General features: G+C 42.5%; 1 protein-coding gene across 8 annotated transcripts in view; it reads right to left on the bottom strand.

Annotated features, from left to right (window-relative positions):
- Positions 1–340: 340 nt before the first annotated feature.
- LOC112983031 (poly(rC)-binding protein 3-like) overlaps positions 341–20053 on the bottom strand; it is a 507597-nt gene continuing 487884 nt past the window's right edge. For 7 of the 8 annotated variants that reach the window (XM_064506732.1, XM_064506736.1, XM_064506731.1 and 4 more), the window contains 3 exons: positions 18367–18419; positions 9122–9291; positions 341–3409 (listed from right to left, as the gene is read on the bottom strand). In XM_064506732.1, coding sequence (XP_064362802.1) covers positions 3061–3409; positions 9122–9291; positions 18367–18419 — 572 coding nt within the window. In that variant the 3' untranslated portion in view covers positions 341–3060. The remainder of the gene's footprint in view (positions 3410–9121; positions 9292–18366; positions 18420–20053) is intronic. The other variant, XM_064506737.1, reaches the window with a different exon arrangement.

Genomic DNA, 20053 nt, shown 5'->3' with positions numbered 1-20053 from the left:
GTATCCAGGCTTGTTCTTTCATTCTTGTTTTTCTTTCCCCAATATCTGATCTTAAAGCTAGTATAGGAAAACACATGGGAAATAATACAAAACAGTAGCTTCTTATAGCGGCCAAATTCTGTCTTCTTGATGCTATGTGAGAAGTACTCCAAGTGCAGCTTTGCTAAAAACCAAAGAAGGTGTTTGCAGAACTACTGCTTGCTGTACTACTTATACAATCTGGCTCTGCCTAATCATGCTAAGACTCCTCATCCCTGACAATGGACTAACGTACTTCCTAATACTGCCAGTATTACATAGTTGTTGTAGTCTTTCCCAATGAGCACTGGGACCTTAAGCGTGATGATATGAAACCTTTAATCATTGATGAAAACAAGCAATTTGTCTATGATCTTAGTTTGACAATCCATAAAATAGTGTTTCTCAAATGACAAATTAGCAACTTGATTACAAAGAACAAATTTTAAACAACACAACAGTTGTATGCTACCACATTGTTTTTAAATCAGGAAAAAAATTTATTTATAAAAACGTCTCATTTAATTTACTGTCAAGTCTCTAGCTGAATACAATGATTTAGAACACTAACAGCCCATGCTTTTATACAGATTAGCCAAAGCATGAACATCAATGAAAATTAACCCCCGAAAATAACTTTTCTTTGCTTTATGTTATGAGCCACAACAGTGTTAAAACTGGAACAGTAATGAAAGCAACACAAGAGTTAGGAAGCACAGTTGCTTAAAGAGTAAAAGAAGTATTTCTTTTGATGTCTCAGAATAATAAGAAAGTTAGAAATGGCAGAAACTCCTCTGTAGATTAGTCCATAGAAAGCATTGTCTCATGGGGCTTTGGAAAAGTCCTGTCTGGTGGCTAATGCACTAGGGTATGATGAGATACATTACAGAGCCCCCAGGCCAGTAACTTCTGAAGACAGCCTAAAATGTAGGAACAAAAACGAGGAAAAGAAAAGGAAAAAAAAGGCAAAAAAAGAAAAAAAAATCTTCTCACTATTAAAAAAATAACACTTGAGTACAACCAGCATAGAACAGCATTTCAATGCAGGCAAGTTTTCTCACAGAGTTGTATTTTTTTTTTTCTTTTTAAAATGTCAGTTATTAAAACAGTTACAATAGTCCAGAACAAGTTTACAGCAGTTTTCTAGAGCTGTTAAATAGCTGAGGTACCTTGACATTATTTCCAGTTTTTCCTTCATTATATACAAACAAAAACAAAACAAAAAAACCAACAGAAACAACCAAAACCCCCATTTGGATAAGTGCAAACTGTAACAATGGCAGTTCTACAAACGGTTACAGTGACAAAACTTAGTGCAAAGATACTAAGGTGAAGAAAAGCCCACAGAATACAGAAATGACACAGAATACTGAAATAGTACTTAGCCCTATACAATAATTATAACACACTTTGAAATACCATGTTTTAAAAAGTATTGCATTTGCATTGTGTTTTTAGTTTATATTAAAATGCACTGAATACAGTTCAATTGTTAAAGCTTTGTGTCCAAGGAGTGCAAAGTGGATGAACATGGTGGGCTAATGGGATTCTGGATTTGGAAGTGGTGAAGAAAACAATATTGCATTACTGAGTTATGCAACAGAAATTAAAAAGAAGGTGGATGGACAAACAGAAAATGCAGTTAAAAACTAGTTCCAACAGCTAGCAACCAGCCATTACAACCCCCAGCTCTCTTCAATTTGGCTGCAATTAGATGTCTGGTCTTAATTAATCCGAACATAATTAAGTTCTTGTGAAAGGATATGAGCTATCAAATCAGGAACCTTTGAATGGCATTTGAAATACACAAGATTTTATTCATAATTACAATACCATCCAAATGCATAATTTGGAGTAACATAAATTGGAATGTATTTTGTACAGAAACCCAAGAAAAAGAAATGGCCAGTTCATTTTGGCTAAACAAGTCATATGCTCCCATTAAAGTCACAGGGATTTCTTCCATTGACTGCAGTATAATATGTCAATGGGAGCAGATTTTGGCCCTACAAAAGGGACAGTGGCTGGGGGGGGGGGGGGGGGAGAGTAACAGAATTGCAAGTATGTGCAGCTTTGATTTGTGTCTCATATTAAGCAGTTAGAGAAACAAGTATTTTGTCAGTAATCTTTAAGAGTAAAATATCCGCATGCAAAAAGGAGCCTGCTTTCCCTCCCTAACGTGGCCTTATGCTTTCCTCACAGAAAATTGCTGCATCCTTGAAAAATACAGTAGAAACGCACAGTTGCCTATTTCTTTTTTCTTGTTGTCTTCTCATCATTTTCATTTAAAAGTTTTTCTCAACCAGAAAGCTTAATTTATTGGGGAGATGTATTAATATACATGTCTGCTCTGGTACTTGCTAACCTTCTCCATGTGCTAGCAGGTAAATGTCAGACCAGGGAAGCTGCGAGGCCTCCACAACAACATGACCACGAGAGGTCGCGTTGGGCCAGCATTTTAGTTCAGGCTTCAGTGGTGCCACTAAGCATCAGAGATGGCAGATTTGCAGCACTAGCAATGGAAAAATTGTTCTGCGGATGGAGGGATCCCTTCGAATGGCTATAAATCTATGTGCTAAGGCAGTAAGCAATAAGGTACTGCCAAAGTTGGCCCCTGGTGTCCAAATTTGGCCTGAATTTTTCTTTCTTGCCGTGCCCCCCCAGGTGTCTCCTTGCTGATGGTCATGCCCAGCTGCAACGGGGCAGTAGAAAGGCAGGCCGGCGGTGGCCCTGGCAGGAAGGCTGTCCTGCTGTGTCCTGCTTAGGCTGGGCTGGCGGCCAGGGTCGGTGCAGAGCTGGCAGCCCTGGGGCGCGTCGTGGGGGCCGGGGTCCCGGCAGGGCGCCCACTCGCTGTTGGAACTAGTTGCTACTTTGTGCCTGGGTGTTAAGTCATTATGGAAAGTGGAAGACAATTTGAGTTGGCAACAGTTCACACTAGCAATTTAACAGAAAATAGAAATATGCCATATTGTTTCCTCGATAACTAGGATCTACCACAGACGCTTGGTAGAGCTGGCCAAGCTTGCACTGTGTCTCCTCCCTTCAATATGGAGCAAACTTCTGGCGGTCAGATTTCTTAACCCCACTCGTCGAAGGAATTTTGGCAGTGTAAGCGGACAAACTCCCCGTGGCCCCCGCGGCGGCCGCGGCATTTAGTGCCAGCAGTGGGACAGTTTTCATGCCAAGCAGACTGGAGACAGGAACGGCATAGTGGGTGGTTGGCAGAGTTGGCAAGGGGGGGGGGGTACTGACGGTGACGGCGGAGGCGGCCGCCAGCACGGCCATGGAAGTGGGGGTGGAGGTAGGGGTGGCAGACTGAGAGAGGTTCATGTTGAGGTCAACAGGGGTCGTGACGGAAGCGGTCTGGGTGCTGACTTTAGCCATCTCTAAGCTGCAAACGAAGAGAGGAACAGGAACAAACAGGTTGGGAGGGTCAAGCCAGGGCGGCGGGGCAGAGGGAGGAGGGGGAGAGCCAACACGAGAGGGCAGGATTAGATCGGTGGGCGACGGGGACGCACGAGTGGGGGGGAGGGGGCAGAGAGAGAAAAAAAGGGAAAATGAGGGTCAAAGGAGGAACATGTTATGTGTTAAAGAAGAGAAATAACAAAAGGGTTTTTCATGATTCAATGGTGAAAACATTACTGCGATGCTAAAAGTTCGTTCAAAATAAAAGTTTTTTTGGGGGGTTACTAGTTTCTTTTACATATGAAAAAAGAAATCTAAGGAATGCGGGTAATGGCAAAAAGATGGAGAAAACGAAACTGAAAAGGAAACTTAAAATAATTATGAAGTTTACTCCCCAGCACTAATCTGGTGAATTAATTTCGCTTTTCAAAGTTGACTGGATTTTGGGGGTTGGCAGGGGGGTTGGTCATTTTTGCACTTTGTCAAAGATGTCGTGCTATAACTGGCAGCCTTTGTGCTTTTGCTCGGCTGAGAGGCTGCTGAGCAATGAGTTACTGTTCTCAGCTAAGGCGTAAACTGCTTGTTTGTTCGACGAGGTTACAGGTTTTAATTGATTAATTCACTGTGAGGTCAGTGTGCATTTTTCATATAAAACAAGCCTGACGATTAGCCAGTGTGCTCACTTAGATTGATACTTTCCCCAGACTTTTTTGAATGACAAAAAGAAAAAATTATTTATGCACTCTAATTATATGGAAATCAGGAAAAAAAGAAAAAAAAAAAAAAAAAGGAAGACTGAAAAACACCCCAGCTTCCAGCGCAGTGGTAGCCTTTCTGACTGGCAACAGTCATTACAGTTAACAGTCACGAACGTCCCGGCTGACAGACGAGGTAGTACAGTAACACGGCATGAACGTTATCACACAGACCCGCACGACAAAAGGAACCTCGGAAGGACCCAGCCGCTGAGGCCAGGGATGTGAAGGGCTCTTTGGAGGCTGCAGGCACCAAAGCAAAGGCGGCCCACCGCAAGCCCACCGAGCAGCAGTGAACACGAACACGGCCCCGCTCTTCAGGCCTTTCTGCACTTATTTGCTCATGAAAACAGAGTAATTCCACCGGTGCTCAGTTTTTCCAGGTGACAAACTATTTCCCTAGTTAAGTCCTTACTTGGCATGTGTTTGTTACAGCTGCGTACTGTTTTGCAGGGCAGACAGCTGTTTGGTAAATACTAATTTCGGGATGCGTTTTGCAGGTAACTGGCCGGGAGGTATGGCAGCCTAGTATGTAACTCGGACTGCGGGTTAGAAAATCATCATTGACCACAGTAATAAATGTACTAAACCCAGGTTTGTTTTTCAGTACAAGGATTATCAGCTTGGCAGGTTGCTGGGCCTTTTCCTAAGGCGAGCTAAGGGCGCTTCATCCTGGAAGAGCGTCTCCTCCCCACAGGGAAGCAGAAACAGCCGCGAGCCCCAGCAACCACCCAGCCACACCGAGGACCTGGTGACAGCCTGCCAATGGCTTATTGAGCCACAACGGCCTGGGAGAAACTGCCCAGCTGAGCATCTCTGCTGCCCCACTTGCGCAGGTTGTGTAAGCTGTATGGGACAAAACCATGCAGGGTGTACAGGGTCACAGAGCAATCCCGACTATCAAGGCCGCACGACTGCACAAGGAGTGGGAGGCAAGGGGTGTCATCCTCCTCAGGGCTTGCAAGAACCTGATTTTTTTTTTTTTATTTATTTTAGAGTTCCATGCAGTTTTGAGAGAAACAGCCCCTGGTCTACTCATGGACAGAGAAGGGTCACAACCAGACGGCTCGCTCCCTTTGTATAGCGGCAACACACAAGCACCAAGCTAGGGGATGCGAACATTGGGCTAAAGCATCCCCAAAACACTGGTAACTGCTGCTAAAATTAAGTTTAAAGGGTACCCAAAGCTGGTGTGAGCTCGGGTGAGAGAGAGTGGAGGAGACAGGGAGGCCCTTGAGCATGGGGCTCCTGCGCTCCCCTCAGAAGGATGTGGGCTCTTGGAGTATTAACCTCTCAGCTTCTCTGGCTGGGAAGCTCGAAGATGCGTCTTCTCTGGTGGGTGGGAGGGGAGGAGGTCAAATTCACAAAATGCAAACCCGTTTGTAGAACATAAAACTTTGGTTTTCCTACCCTCAGGTCCTACCCTCAGATGTTTATCTATCTCTGCAGCGAAGCATCTATTTTACTAACCTCAGCATCAGAGTTGTTCTTTGTAGAGAGAACAGCATCCTTGCACGGTCAGCAGTGCTACTGGCAATCTTAAACAGTGTCATTTACATTAGGAATGCTTGTTTCTATCGCTGAAACACTGAAGCCAACTCCAGTGTACATCCTTTGCTTGAGGAGTAGGAGTTACATGGTGGTGATACATCAGTAGCTTTTGTAAAACTCTGTTTATACAGTTGGATATTTTCTTTTAATAGATCTAATTCAATTTCATTTTAGGAGGAAGACATGTAGAAAGTTGATGTGGAATTCAGTGTTTCAGTGGCTCCAAATTTACCTAACTCACATTAAAAAAAAAAAAAAAATCCCTACTGGTAACCCCCTAGAATTTGAGCCTGAGCACTGAGCTCTGTTTCCTGCACCAACAGGGAAAATAAAGATACTACAGGGTAAATACTGGTGTTGGTAGCAGCCACTCAAACTCCCAAATCATCTGCCCATGCAGCAAAATTGAATACAAAAGCTGGTGAAGCATTCTTCATATAGAATTTCATGATGCCGATTTTACACTGCTATTTTGAAGAAAAACTACACTTTATATACACTGAAGGCCATGTCCTGCATTATTTGGAATCAGTGAATACCAGAGGATGAAAGGGTTAAAGGAGTGCGCCTTTAACAGTTCCATTAATTCGGTGAATGACCTTTTCATCAAAATGGAAGCAAAAACTGTCTTCAGGAAACTGCTCTTCAACAAGAAGAAAGTGCTGCTGACCAGAATTCATTTATAATCCAAAATCAAGTATTATGCAGGAAACCTAAACTGTCATTCATCCTTGATAAGATTTAGAATTTGTAATTGGATAATGAGAATCCAGTCATGACAATGGAGACCAGTTAAGCAACAGAAGATTTTACAGGCAAAAAGACATTTCTAACTGCAAGTAAGCTGGGACACATTCTACTGCTACAGAGGTTGACATCTGGATACAGAATCAAAACAATATTTTAGAAAGTTTTAAATCTCTGTCTTGATATTTTATGTATATATATATATATATATATATAACTTAGAGAATGTATTCTTATGTACATATTCAACACGAAATTGCAATAAAATCTTTAAAATAACCTGGTAACTTATTATTTAGATGGCAACTTTGGTTGGAAAATAGTTTAAAGATATACACAGATTGTTTGAAGAATATACTGGGTAGTCTTTTAAATCCCACGCTGCTGTGAGACACTGATACATGCAGAAATACTGGCCCTGCAAACCAAATCTACAAGAATGACAGAGCTTATGGGGGAGAGAAAGAAAAAGTACACCCCACCCTGAGTCCTTATATGGCTTTTTTCCCCCCCTGACATTACAGAATATAACTTGGTAAGTGTAGGTGTACTCAGCTCTCAAAGAGACTGCAGGACTTGTGCCAGTTCAGGCCTTATGACTCCAGACACTGAAACTGGGTCCCTGCATGCACAGGTAGTGGCAGCGTAGCTCTCCCTCTCGAAACCCTGCCCGAGCACCTAAGCCACAGCTATAACAGACCTCTTGCATGAACGTTACTTGGTCCTTCACCTGGTGCCGCCACAAACGAGCGCTGCTGCTGCGGTGGCACCTAACGGGACAGAATTTCTCTTGGGAAAAGAGAACTTTGCAACAATGTAACTTTTTTAAAATGAAAAGGCCACCTTAATATCCTATATTACCTTAGAGCTTAATTTATTATACATTGCTTTAAGAGTCTTCATTTACAAATGAAGTCACTTTGTCTAAATACAGTTTCAACATATGGTACATAATAATATATGATGGTTTATTGTAGATGATGGTAACAAATGACTTCTAGCTAGAAATTCAACAAGAAGAAAACAGTTTGGTTCTGGTTTCACACGGTATAGATAGATAGATAGAGTATCCATGGTATATGATTGCTGAGAAGTTTTCTCCTTTGCAAAAGTATGTTAAAAGACCTCATATATCCCATTCCATCAAAAGAACTGTTAAACCGTAATAAACAGAATTGTGAGAGTTCACAGGCTTTTCTAAGTGAGTCAAAGAGGTTTGTTCACTAGAGTTTCTGTCTCTGGTGAGCAGCTCACTGCATCTCCATTAATAAGTGCATTATTTTATCTGCATGCTTTAGCTGTCTTGAAGATCTTAAATTTTTATCTTCTGACATCCAGATGCATGCCATATGGTGTTTGTGCAACTAAAAGTGAAGGGGTCTATTCTCGTCTCGATGTGTGGGGAATCCCTGAACACCAAGAGAAGAACATATCCTTAAGGGTTAAAGGAGGGAACACATTTTTATTTGATTACAGGGCTTAAGGAAGTGACTTATATTTGCTATAAAGAATATAAATCAAAAGACCTGTAGGTTGTTTCAGGATTGTGGCAATGGCTTGTCTGAGGCTTCATGACGCCACCCCTAAATATATCTTTCTCTAGGAAACTATTTTCAAATTGAAAAGTAATACTTTGTTCGTCCTAATATACAACTGCACAAACATCCTTTTCTTTATTATGATCTCTACAGTGGCTTCTACTGGTGTGCTGCGTAACTGGGGTGGAGAGGTGATTGTACCATAGAAGACTGTAGACCTGGTATGACTACAATCCACCACATAAATTGCATATAATTTCTACTACCTTAACAGCCAGCATAGTTAAACACAAAGCTTGGTTTGTACCACCGTATTTTGAAAAAAAGCAGTAAAATACATAGATACTTCCCCCTCCCACAATACATTGCCTCAGGACACCATTTACAAATAGATTTATGATACAGCACTATATCCATTGCGCTTTCCTTGCAAGATACTTGCAAATAAAAGTGGTATCAGTTTTAATATGTTTCTAAATAAGCATATCAAAACTGATAGAGACTTAAGCTGTCTCAATGGCTTAACTAAGCAGCCAGTGTTTTCATAAAATCTGGCACTGAAAAGTGGGGAAGCAGACAGTCTCCCCCCGTCTCATTAAGGCATGCTTTTTACAAATTTGTGGTACTGTCTCTGAAATAATAAATCCTGTGCCTCTTTAGCAACCAAATGTCAGTTTAATATCAACTCTGAGTGGCAATTTCCAGCTAGTAAATTAAATCTGTTTTGCAATCTGTTTCACTGTATTTGCCATTTAGGACAGCAAAACGGTTCTGTCAAAAGCATTAGCTTCTAAAGAATTTATGATTGTCATTTAATTTATCTGACCTGTAGTTTAGGTGAATACAAATGTGAGTATTCAGATTTTTTTTGAGCTCTGGTACTTCAAAATGTACCTGGAAGTGCATCAGAATAAGCTGCTTTCCATATAAACCAACAGTAAACGCAGGTTCTACTAATACAGGCTTTAGGAATACAGCTAGGAATTGAATAAAACTGTGCAAAACAGACACTGCAAAGCAACTTTCTGGATCTATCCAGGACAGACACTTGCTGGAGAGCAGACAGCGCAATCTTGCAGAAGCGTATCACTTACAAAGCAAACTTACCTTGCATTAATGAGGTACTGTGCTAAGCTGATGTTTGCAGGGGATCCTGTGATTGTAACTTGTCGTTCTGCAGAGCCTTCTGTGGCATTAGCAATCTTGATCTGCGCTCCTGACATCTGCCTGATTTCATTTATCTTACTGCCTTGTCTGCCAATAATGCAGCCTATTAACTGGAGTGGGACAAAGACTGAGATTAGTGCCACAGACACAAGCAAAAACCATTTAACTGCAATTTGTAGTATCGATAAAAAAAACATGGTTATGAAAGACTCAATAGCAAAACAAAAGATTTTTGCTGTGCTGTTTGGTAGCAATAACTAGCAGGTCTATCAGCTCAACGTTCATACTCGCGTAATTCAAATCTTGTTGCTCACAGGGCTAGGTATCAACTCAGCATCACAGATTATTTCGCTGTCTTCTATGGCAGAAAACGGCATTAGGCTGTAGTGCTGATGAACCCAAGATACCGTCCTAGTCTGAATTTCCAGCCAAGAACAGCAGCTGGAAGTTAGACAATACCAAGTGCTATCAATCAGCACTGCACTGGTCTAGTGTGGCTGCTAGTCCCCAACCTTCCTTGGCAAATCTGGTCCTTACTTGGCCAGATACTGCGTTATTAAAATCAGTGGGATTTACAGCCATGTAACTGAGGGCAGAATTAGGCAAAGGGAAAGACTGAAATTTGCTCCCAGAGTAACTGCATTCCTTTACAGAAGGTTAACAAAGCCTGTAGGCTTCTGTGACTCAGGCTGAGCCTATGCATGCGCCCCTCAAGCCCGTAAAATTGCACTGCTGTTACTGTTGTCACTAAGCAGTCTTTTGAAGATTGCTTAAACACTCTTGGTGGAGTTGTAAGCATTTGGAGTTTGAATGCAACATTTGAAGAAGTTTCTTAACACAATCCATAAGGAGTGTAGCTGCAGGGCAGTGATAGGGGAGTGTGATAGTTGCTCCTCTGGCAGCCAAACAGCAAGTGAGCACCAAGTGAGCAGAGCTTGAGCTGTCGTGGTTTCTATGATGGTGAGGAGAAGGCCAGCCTCCTGTTTTGTGGTAAGGCGGGCGGGATACTACCAAACTCAGCAATGCCCAGAACCAGTAGAAAATGAAAATTTTGCTATACTGGGGTGCTGACACTAGCCACTGGTTGCTAGTTTGGTGCAAAGTGCAAAGATGCCGAGATTTCCTTGCCCTCCCAACCTCTCCACTGCTTTTGCTCCTGACATATTACTGTTTCTATTACAATAGTACTTAGAGCCTCTGGCCAGAAAGTGACTCCCATTGCCCAAGACACTGTCCAGACATTTTATCAAAAGAAAAAAAAAAAAAAAAACGATTGCGTCTGCGCTATGCTCAGTGACAGATAAGATGCCAAAATAGATAGCCTGGTAGCCAAAACAGATACAGAGCACAAGGAGCTTGTGCGTGAGAGAAAAATGGAGTTTTTAAAAAAACCTCACACACAGACTTTCCCCTTCTGTTTAAATATGAAGGCCTCTTTTAATTGCTTATCCTTATCCTGAAGATAAGTTTGTTAGTATATGACTGCCAGGTGTCAACGCAGAGGCCTTTACGTGCCTTGTTGAGATCCTTGTGATGAGGACAAGGAACTTGCTGACGCTGACACTCCCTAGGGATGTGACTGCGCAGGAGGCAAGTCTTGTGGATTAGCTAGGAAAAAAGCAGTTCCCATGGCAGCTCAGGGACTCTGCTCGGGAGCTGCCTGCTCTCTTACTGACCTGGTGGAACTGGGAGTTGAATATTACATCTTCAGCTTTGACTCACCTTTGCCCACTTTGAATTTGGAGCCCAGCTAAGGTGATGGGCCCTTTTGCTGAGGGATTGTTATGCCAGATCAATATAACCCCTGAATATCCAGGCAGCCTGGGAAAAAAGTACTGTTTTATGAACTGACCACTGTGGGGACCTTTAGGATTTCTCTGTGCAGCATTATCAGCATAGGGCTCCCTAAATGTCTGCTTTCTATACCTTACTCTCACTGGCCTCCATGGCTCACAGGCAGTTAAGGTGAAGCAGGAGAGAACAGCACTTAGAGCACAGCTGGTAGTTGTGATGCCAGCCAGTGGTGGCCTTTGGTTTTTATCCTCATATGCCATCATTATGTGAAAGCAAGGAAAGCAAGTCCCACCACAGACTTGTGTGCAGCAAAGCTGAGATCATTAGACTCATTCTTATCTGTTAAAACCTGATGATGGAGTTCCACATTTTTCTTCCTGTGAATCATCTGCATGCCGTACTGCAGATATGATTTACCCAAATCTGGTCCGAAGCATTCCCTGCTGCAGAAGCAGAACAGAGCCTCGATGGAAAAAACCTTGGGTCATCTTTATTTGGCTGTTAGCTAGAATTGTTCACGGAGAAATGAAATCAGCTTGGGATGCCCAACAGGAGTGCAGTGAATGTAGAGTTAGTGGAGGCTGTCAGTATTTTCCTCTGCCAAAACCAGGGACTAATTGTTCTTGAAGATCACGATCTTGAAGCTTTTGGTCAACAATCTGTCTGTCGGTATTGATGATCTTGTTAACCAGTGCCTAGGATTTAGGCTCAGAGATGCAGCAATTCTGGCAGCCCATCACATCTTCAGAGTCCCCTGACTGATGCCAGGCCTGAATATGCATCTGGTGGCTTTAATAGATTATATCCTAGTATATGTATTTATATATATTTTCTATATATTAATAACAGAAAAATGTAGACTGCACTTATTCCCTCAAGCCTATCCACAGCAGAAGCGTGGAAATACAGTACAATTACTTGGTATAAAAAAATCCGAGTTATGCTGTTACCATCTAGAAGACTTTCAAGGTGGTCCAGTGAGCAGATGGTGCTGTTGCTGACCATAGGTGTTGGCACTGGTTCAAAGCAGTGGAATTGCATGGCTCTGCTGGTTCTTCAGGCAAGTTACGAGCACACGGCAGTTTCACATCTCTTGTTCAGCAAGTCTGTGCAGGCACCTGCAGGGTTAGTCAGGAGTCTGCCATTTTTATGTGATGGAGGGCTTCCAGTGATCCTTTTAACCCATATGGGTCAGTAGGAATAATTTGCAATCACCTAAATGAATTTCAGTTAGATAACAAAGATTCAGTTCAGATGGATCAAGCTGTTGATGGAAGTATCTGGAGGAACCCGCTTCAGTACTACTCTGATTATGACACCCATCTGCAATGCAGGTAGGAAACCTGAGAGTCCTGTTATGAGCTGGGCTGATTCTGGAGGCCTGGTCAAAGCCTTTGGCACAGGGTACCTTTAAATCATACCTGACAAGAAGAAAAGGGCACCATCTTAATTCCAGTCTGAGGCTCTCCAAAGTTATCCTTTTCACTGTGGTAACACGCTGCTTGAACATGTTCCGTAAGAAATGAGCTGACTTGTGCTACATGGTCACACCAGCTCGTGCAGCATATGGTTAACCCCATGGGAAGGACAGTGAGGGAGTGCTTGGGCTTTCATCCATGATACTCATCCCCTCACATACCATATTACTTCTGTTCAAATTTCTGTACTATCTGAATATTCAAGAAAGGCTGGTTTCTGGAAGAAGGCCAAAGAAGTGGTTTTATTCTCTACAGCTTCGATCAGTCAGGCCTTCGACATTTTGGTTTTAGATAATAAAACCTGGCCTGTCTTGCTCTGAGAAGTCATGTCAAATTGCATCCAAACAGATCTTTCACTTTCGAAGACTGATCTTTCTAATGCCATCAGCTGCCGGCTCTGTCCTTCTTTAACTGGCTGTTTCACATACTTTGGCAGGTTATGTGCACTTCAATCCCCTAAAAGTCCCTCGCAACAAAAGAAAGCTTCTTCCGACTTTGAAAGTCTTGAATGAAATGCTGTGTGTTGTACAGACAGGGATTCGCTGCTTTTCAAACTCAGCAGATAGGGTTAGGGAATGAGGAGGACAGTAGCATGTAATATTTTTCAAGGACCTTAGGCATTGTATTATTTTTGTTGTTTACCTGTTTGCTTAGCATATGGCAAGCCTGACTCTCACTTACAGATGAAAAAACCAGGAGAAAATTCTCCAGAAAACAGGTGATAAAGAAGAATGCATGAAAGAAGAGCCAAGCCTACTAAATGTGTGTGTGTGTGTGTGTGTGTGTGTGTGTGTGTGTGTGTAATGCTCACTCATTTATGAGTACCTTTATGCTTAAAGTCTGTGTGTCTGACAATTTCCTTTTCAAACCATTTCTCCTTCTGCCATAGCAGTGATCTGCACAGCTCACCCATGTGCTATGTGTAAAAAATCAGCATTTGTCCTTACACCTCCAAATCTCCATTGATGACCCCTCCTTCTTGTGCTGTGAGAATTGGGGAAAAAGTGTTCCCCTTTCACATTCGTCACACCAGTTATGACATGTTTTCCCTCTTTTAGTCTACCTTTTCTTCACAACAACAAAAAAAAACCACCTTAGAACAGATTCTCCTTTTTGTCTTTTTCTAGTTTTCTTGTACCCTTCAGTAAAATTCCCCTAGTAGCAATGTAAAAAGGAGTGAATCAGGAATCTGGACTCCTAAAGGGAGGGACTGGCAGGAGCTCTACTGCGATGCCCCACCACACACTGCTGCTGGTGACAGAGGTACCGCCCATAGGTCATGTCACTTCAGAGTCAGGCCCCCCTCTTCTCTCCATCCCCCCCATAAATGCTAAACTCACTGATAAAGCCCAATAAAGAAAAAAAACCCCTATTACCTGCAGAAAGAAACTCAGCTAATTACCCTTTAAAATACAGCTTTCTGCTGTGTGTTGCCTACCTGTTTGCCTATGCCCACCACACTGCATTATTTCCATGCAGCACTGGGAGAGGTCAGACATTTAGTCTGCCGTTTATGATCAATGATGTCCAATGCTGCAGAGCATCACTTGTCACAGGAGATGCATGTTTTTTTTTTAATACAGAAATTTACACAGTGGTAAAAATCAGATTCCATTTTTATCGTGAATTTGGCGCTGGAAAAAAGGGCCACGCAAGTAGCCTCTACAACTTGGCGTCTGCTGTTTCCAGCCCAAGAGCTGACCACAGAGGTACACATGGGCCCCTGTGCTACCTGCTGCCAGCCTAGAGCGAGCTCGGGGACTCTGGCAAAGGCTCCACATTACTTGAGCTGCCACAGCCAAGCTCCCTACGAGAGTGACTCGGGTATTTTTCATAAAGATGTACTCTGAGTCCTTCGCTTGCTGCTGCCAGTCCTCGCCCTTCTGTTCTCTATCACTTATGCACCCTGGGTTTTTCTGCTGACAAGACTCTTGCACATGTAGGCTTTTACTTTTGTTTTCTTTTTTTTAGTTAGAAATGTCAGGGGCAGAGTACTCTACAGGGAGTGATAATCTCCCAAGGGATGATTACACTTCTTTACAGACTTACTGCAGGGCCTTGGAAGAGATGCTTAAATACTCTGTGCCTCTTAAAGAGCAGTAATAATAATTAACCTTGCCTTCCTTGTCAGTATAGTGTGAAATGTGGACTGCGCTGATCTCACAGGCTCCGTAAGAAGGCTTACAGAAAACTGAGATGACATTTGCAGAAACAAGCGTTGCTCTTAGCAAGGCTGCAGATCTGCATGCCTTTCAATTTACTGAGGGCCCAGTGTCCGTTCCCACCCTGCTCCCTCCGCGGGGCAGTAGGTGCTCTGGGGAGAAATTCTTCTTAATGCTAAGCAGTGCCTTGGTCCCCAAATAGTCTCACTTTGCTTCTGATGGCTATTGAGCTTGTGTAATCTTTCCACCGATTCTTGCGCTCATCTGGACAGGTCTACTTGAGGAATCAAATGACATCCTCTTAGATTAAAGGAAGACAAAAATCCAGCCATGTGCAAATGTATCAAAAGTGAGGTACGTTTTTCTTGTAACATTCAAACAGCAGCCTGGTTGGAAGCCACCCCAGCATCAGAGGCTGGCCTCGTGGTTGCCTTAAAGGCTCGCGCTGATTTGCGCTCTGCAGGAAACGATCTCCAGCTCCACCAAAGTGGGAGTTCAGGCTCACCGGTTCCCCCTCGGGAACACCCATGGAAGAGGAAGCGCCATCCTGCCCGTCCCGGAGGGTTACATGGAGCCAGCGCCGGATTTTACTGTAAGCTACTCTGAGAGCATTTGCCCACGCAGGTTCCCTCTAGGTCATTTGCAGGGAAGTAGTTCTAGCTCTGCAAGAAAATACAGCTGGCTCTTCAGCACACTATTTCCAACTTACATGGATTTGCATTTCTGTTTCTATGGAGTATTTAGCAGATTTATAGCTTGCTTAAGTTTTTCTTGGTGTTTTCTGAGGAAAAGGTTGTTTTCCTGTTACTTGTCTCTGCCCGTCTCTCCCATCTATATGGGAAATATATCTGATCTTTAATAAAGTGGAATTTTCAGTTATTGGCTTGTTCATTTACTCTCAATGGCCACTGGTTATTGGCTTTTTTGTTTACTCTCAAGGGCCATTTTGGGGGGGGGTGGTATTGGATCACAAAAAAAAAAAAAAATCTTAAAACATCTGACATCTGTGCCCAACCAGTTCCACCCAGGGAGACTATCCCTTCCACTCCCTGTCACTTTCTCTAGATAGTAGAGTGGTGGAAGCACTAGGCTTTGTGTAAAACACTCTTCTAATGTGTAACTTCCACAACAGCTGGAGAAGATCCCAGCACTGAAAGCAAGGCAAACAAGCAATGCCTCCTGGAAGAGGAGTCCACCACCAAAGGCTCTCCTACTTTGGAGGAGAGCTGCAATCAGGTAATTACATACCTGCGGCATACAGTATCTTCTATGCTCTTCACTCCTTTTGGAGTAAGTAAATAATCAGAGCAATCTTTTCTCTATTATTTCCATGATGAGCTAAGGGAACTCACTCTGCTTCATGCACTTTCTTTAATTTTTGGAAAATATGATCAATCAAACCCCAGGGCAGTGTGGTCTGGCTGTAGCCCAGGACTCGGCTCATCGCTGGGGCACAGCCACAGGCTGGCCTCAGGATTGCAGCAGCCACTGCAAGTCCTTCCGCGGGAGCTTGCCAAATTAATTGACGCAAGTGGCACCAAAATTTTCTCACCTTTTCTAGCACAGACACAACAGGACTGCCCACTTTGGATGTCAAAAGTGGGGACTCATTAGGTACAACAGAGGTTTCTTGGCAATGCTGGGCTAATGCTCTCTTTGTAGAGGTGGGAGTAACCAAATGTCCCTATACTGACGAGATGTCCCCATGATGAGGAAAATGAGATACAAGATAAAGATGAAAGTGATTTCTAAGAGGGACTTGTAGCGATGTCCCCTCTGCTCTCTTTCTGAAGAGACCCACAAGTTATAACAAAACCTAGAAAGGCAAATCTTCTGCATTCGCTCTTTGGAGAGGAAGCCTGGGCTTTCAGCGTATGGAGAACAGCTTTTGGTGAAATGCATTTCCTTGTTCCCCAGTATCTCTGTTATTTAGCAACAGGTTAGTTGCAATTCTCAGCACACTGCATGAGGGAAGCACCATGCCCTTGCTACAGTAATTACAGTACATTACAGTAAGTAGAGTACAGAGAAAAGATATTTTGGTTACTGCCTTAACACCTTTATACAAATAAATAACCAGCGTGTGGTACTGCCTGTCAGTGACCCACATCCACCCTGGCCTGCTGCTTGTAGCAATACCCAGTGCCGCTGACAGAAGTCAGAGCAGATACTGCTGAAGCTGAGACATTGCTTTTTAGGAGAAGACTCTCCTTCCTTCTCTCTCTGCGGGAAACACACCTTCCTGAGGATCACGCTGGTGCAGAGCATGCAGTGACCCCAGAGTAGGTGCCTCCTTACTCGTAATTTAGAAAATGCTGACAAAAATCAGTTTTGAGGGATGCAGTAATTGGGAGAAATGACTACCAAGGGCCAAAGCATCACTTCCACTGTCCCGCCACCAGCATGGCCAAGGGCTCTGCGCCGCACCGATCTGCTTTTACCTGCCCCGCCGCTCTGTTTGGTCAGAGCCGTCAAGAGGGACACCAGCACGTGCAGCTATGCCAGGAGACCCAGTTTGCCTGCCCAAAGCATGGGCAGGGCAACTGCCTTGAGGGGATGCAAGGGGAAGCTACTACCCAACCCCCCCGCCCCCAAAAAGAAAAAAGCTCCCAAGCGACCTGTAACACCTTCGCAGAGACCCCTTCCTTCCATGTCCACGTGAAAGTACAGCACCGGACACACGGACACACACACAATACGAACAACATAACGCCATTTCATCATTTGTAGCACCTCTGCAGGCTGGTTTTTCTAAGCCCAACCCCATTTTGGCCTTGTTTTTGTTGCTTCAGCAACAACAGCAAGACATGCTGTGTAGCTAGAAAAATCTTCCATTGCAAACAAGGCACCGATGCATGCTTGCTCCTCAGGGCCAGTGGCCCCGCTGAGCTCGTGCATTTTACACCTCCTAGATGAGAAATGGTATTTTTTTCTTTTCTACTGCATTACAGGACACAGGGCAAACTCTCTCTTTCACCAGTATCAACCCTGAAAGGCTCTAGTGAAGTCAGAAAAGTTACCCTAAATATATACTGCTGATGGCAAGAACAAAATTTGCCAGACAGCGAGATTACAAATACTTGCATCGTAAGGATAAAGACACTGCTCTCATAAAATTCTCGACATGTAAATTGGGTTATAAACCAGGCAGTGACAAATCAGCAGGACATCCTTTAAGTAACGGCAAGCTCACCAAATCCCAAGCACTTATAAAAGAAGATTTACCTTTGCTGCTGCTTTGTTGTTCTGTGTTTTTTTCTTTCTGTAAATCATTGCCACTGAGTTTAACAGGGCTTACACAATATTGTAAGCATCTCTTAAGTAATACAATGTTATTTGTGAGCCCACTCGTGCTTGAAAGCTTTTTTTTACTAGAGGGGAAATCTTCCATTTTCCATGTGACTCATTTATAATGGAAACCGATAAAACCTCTGTTTGCAAGGAAAGAGAATAAAACTGGGAGACATTTTTATATGGCATGCACAATATCACTTAGGCGCTTCGAGGAGCTGTTTTAAGATTCAGCACCACATTGCTTAGGGTGACCGAGTTTGCCGATCGCAGCCGGTCGAGGGTTCCCGGAGCGGGAATGCTTACGTTGCACCTTTAGGTAACTGAAGTAGCTTTCGAGCTCAAGAAAAGTGCTGTTTAATTTGGCATTCATAAATTAACCGAAGATGAGAGATTTTGCCGATAGTGGCACAGGAGAGTGAAAGAAGAGAAAAGCGATACGGACTCTTGGTCCACTTACATCGTTTGGAATAGTAAGTTCGTGGGAACTGGTTGGAGTGGTGGCATCCAGTCCTAGTTAGGGACAGAGGGAAAATGTTACGCCAGCGCTTTGCAAAAAGGGCAGGACACGACAAATGATACTTTAAAGAAGGAAACATACAGAGAGAAAAGAGAGGAGCAAAGAAAAGTAGAGAAGTGCTAGCGAAACAGAAAGGAAAGCAAGAGATGCAAAACTCAGCGGGTCGGACTAATCTTAAATGAGTCTTAGTTTAATTCACCTTTAACCCACCAAAATAACAAATGTCACATGAGGTTCCACAGGGTTATAAAAAAACTTCTGGAGAAATGAAGGGTTTCACCTAAAAATAGTCTTTGACATTTTCACTAAATACATTAATTCAGAAGTTAAGGGATGGCTGAAATTTGACCTGTCTACCAGGAGTTCTAAAATACAGACAATCAAAGTGGAAATCAGACCAAAAATTAATACAACAAACTATATATATATATATATATATACATGTGAAAATAAAAATTAATACATTAAAATACAGATGAGGAAAAACTAGGAGAATTTGGAAATTACATGTTGGATTAGTTCCTGAAGAAATGTTGGGAAGGGTAATTTTTAAAGGGAAAAGAACAAAATATTGTAAGCTGCATACATTTGTTTTTAAATTGGGTGGACAAAAGGAAAACACTTAGGAGAAATGGAATTGCTGCTCTAGCACACAGTAACATTACAGAAACAATACATCTCACAAATACAACCAGGAAGAGATTAAGGAGAGGCATGTTAATGACAAGAATAAGGAAAAAAATAAAGCTAGGAAAGGCAATTTAGTATTACTTCTAGATATTTTATCAGATACACCATTTGTAGAAACAAAAAAATATTTTGGATGTAATCTCTCTTTCTCCTTTTCTTTTTTCTTTTATTATTACTCTGTAGAGACATCCCAGAAACATGCATTTCCAACTAGAAAAGATGGAAAAGAAATAATCTTACAAAAAAAAAGAAGTGACTCACCCACATTTTACTTAAGTTTACATTCAACTAAGAATTGTGTATGCTTATTTTATATGGAATATAAACCAGTAACTGATCAAGTTGCTCATAAAATCTGATGTATGTGATAAAATGTTATTTGCCATACAAAACATGTACCAGTATATAAGCACTTTTGTCACATAATTCTTAGATGCTAAGCCCATACGTACCGAAGTACAGTAAAATGATTTATTGCGGGGTTATGTGGCTTGAGTTCTCTTTTTTTAATAGAAAAGTCAGCTTTAGTTGACATGCTTTAATAAGTAGGGACCAATTCTTGCAGTCCTTAAGTGAACTAAATTTCTGCTGCATTATGTGAGATATCTACTCGAGATTTGTCCCAGCAGTGATGATTACAGATGCCGTTAAGGCATTTGGCTCTGCAAGGAATTCCAGTTTCGGCATGCAGTAATTTTTTTAATCAGGATTTCCACATGGCAAGAACATATGGTTTCCCTGTATTTGCTTCTTTCTGAAACATGCTACTGAACTGGGAATTTGAGAAGACACAGACCTAAGCAGCTCGCCCAACACCAACTGGTACATACTGTATAGTGCATAATAACTTGACAAGGACTGAAGAAAAGAAACTCAGAGCTTTTAGCCAATGGCAAAAATTAAGCGGTTTTGACTAAATAAATGACACAAACGAAGC

Source organism: Dromaius novaehollandiae, chromosome 2 (assembly GCF_036370855.1).
Source record: "Dromaius novaehollandiae isolate bDroNov1 chromosome 2, bDroNov1.hap1, whole genome shotgun sequence".
NCBI lineage: Eukaryota > Metazoa > Chordata > Aves > Casuariiformes > Dromaiidae > Dromaius > Dromaius novaehollandiae.
The sequence above is the reverse complement of the archived record's forward strand: the minus strand, read 5'-3'. Positions and strand labels throughout refer to the sequence as shown.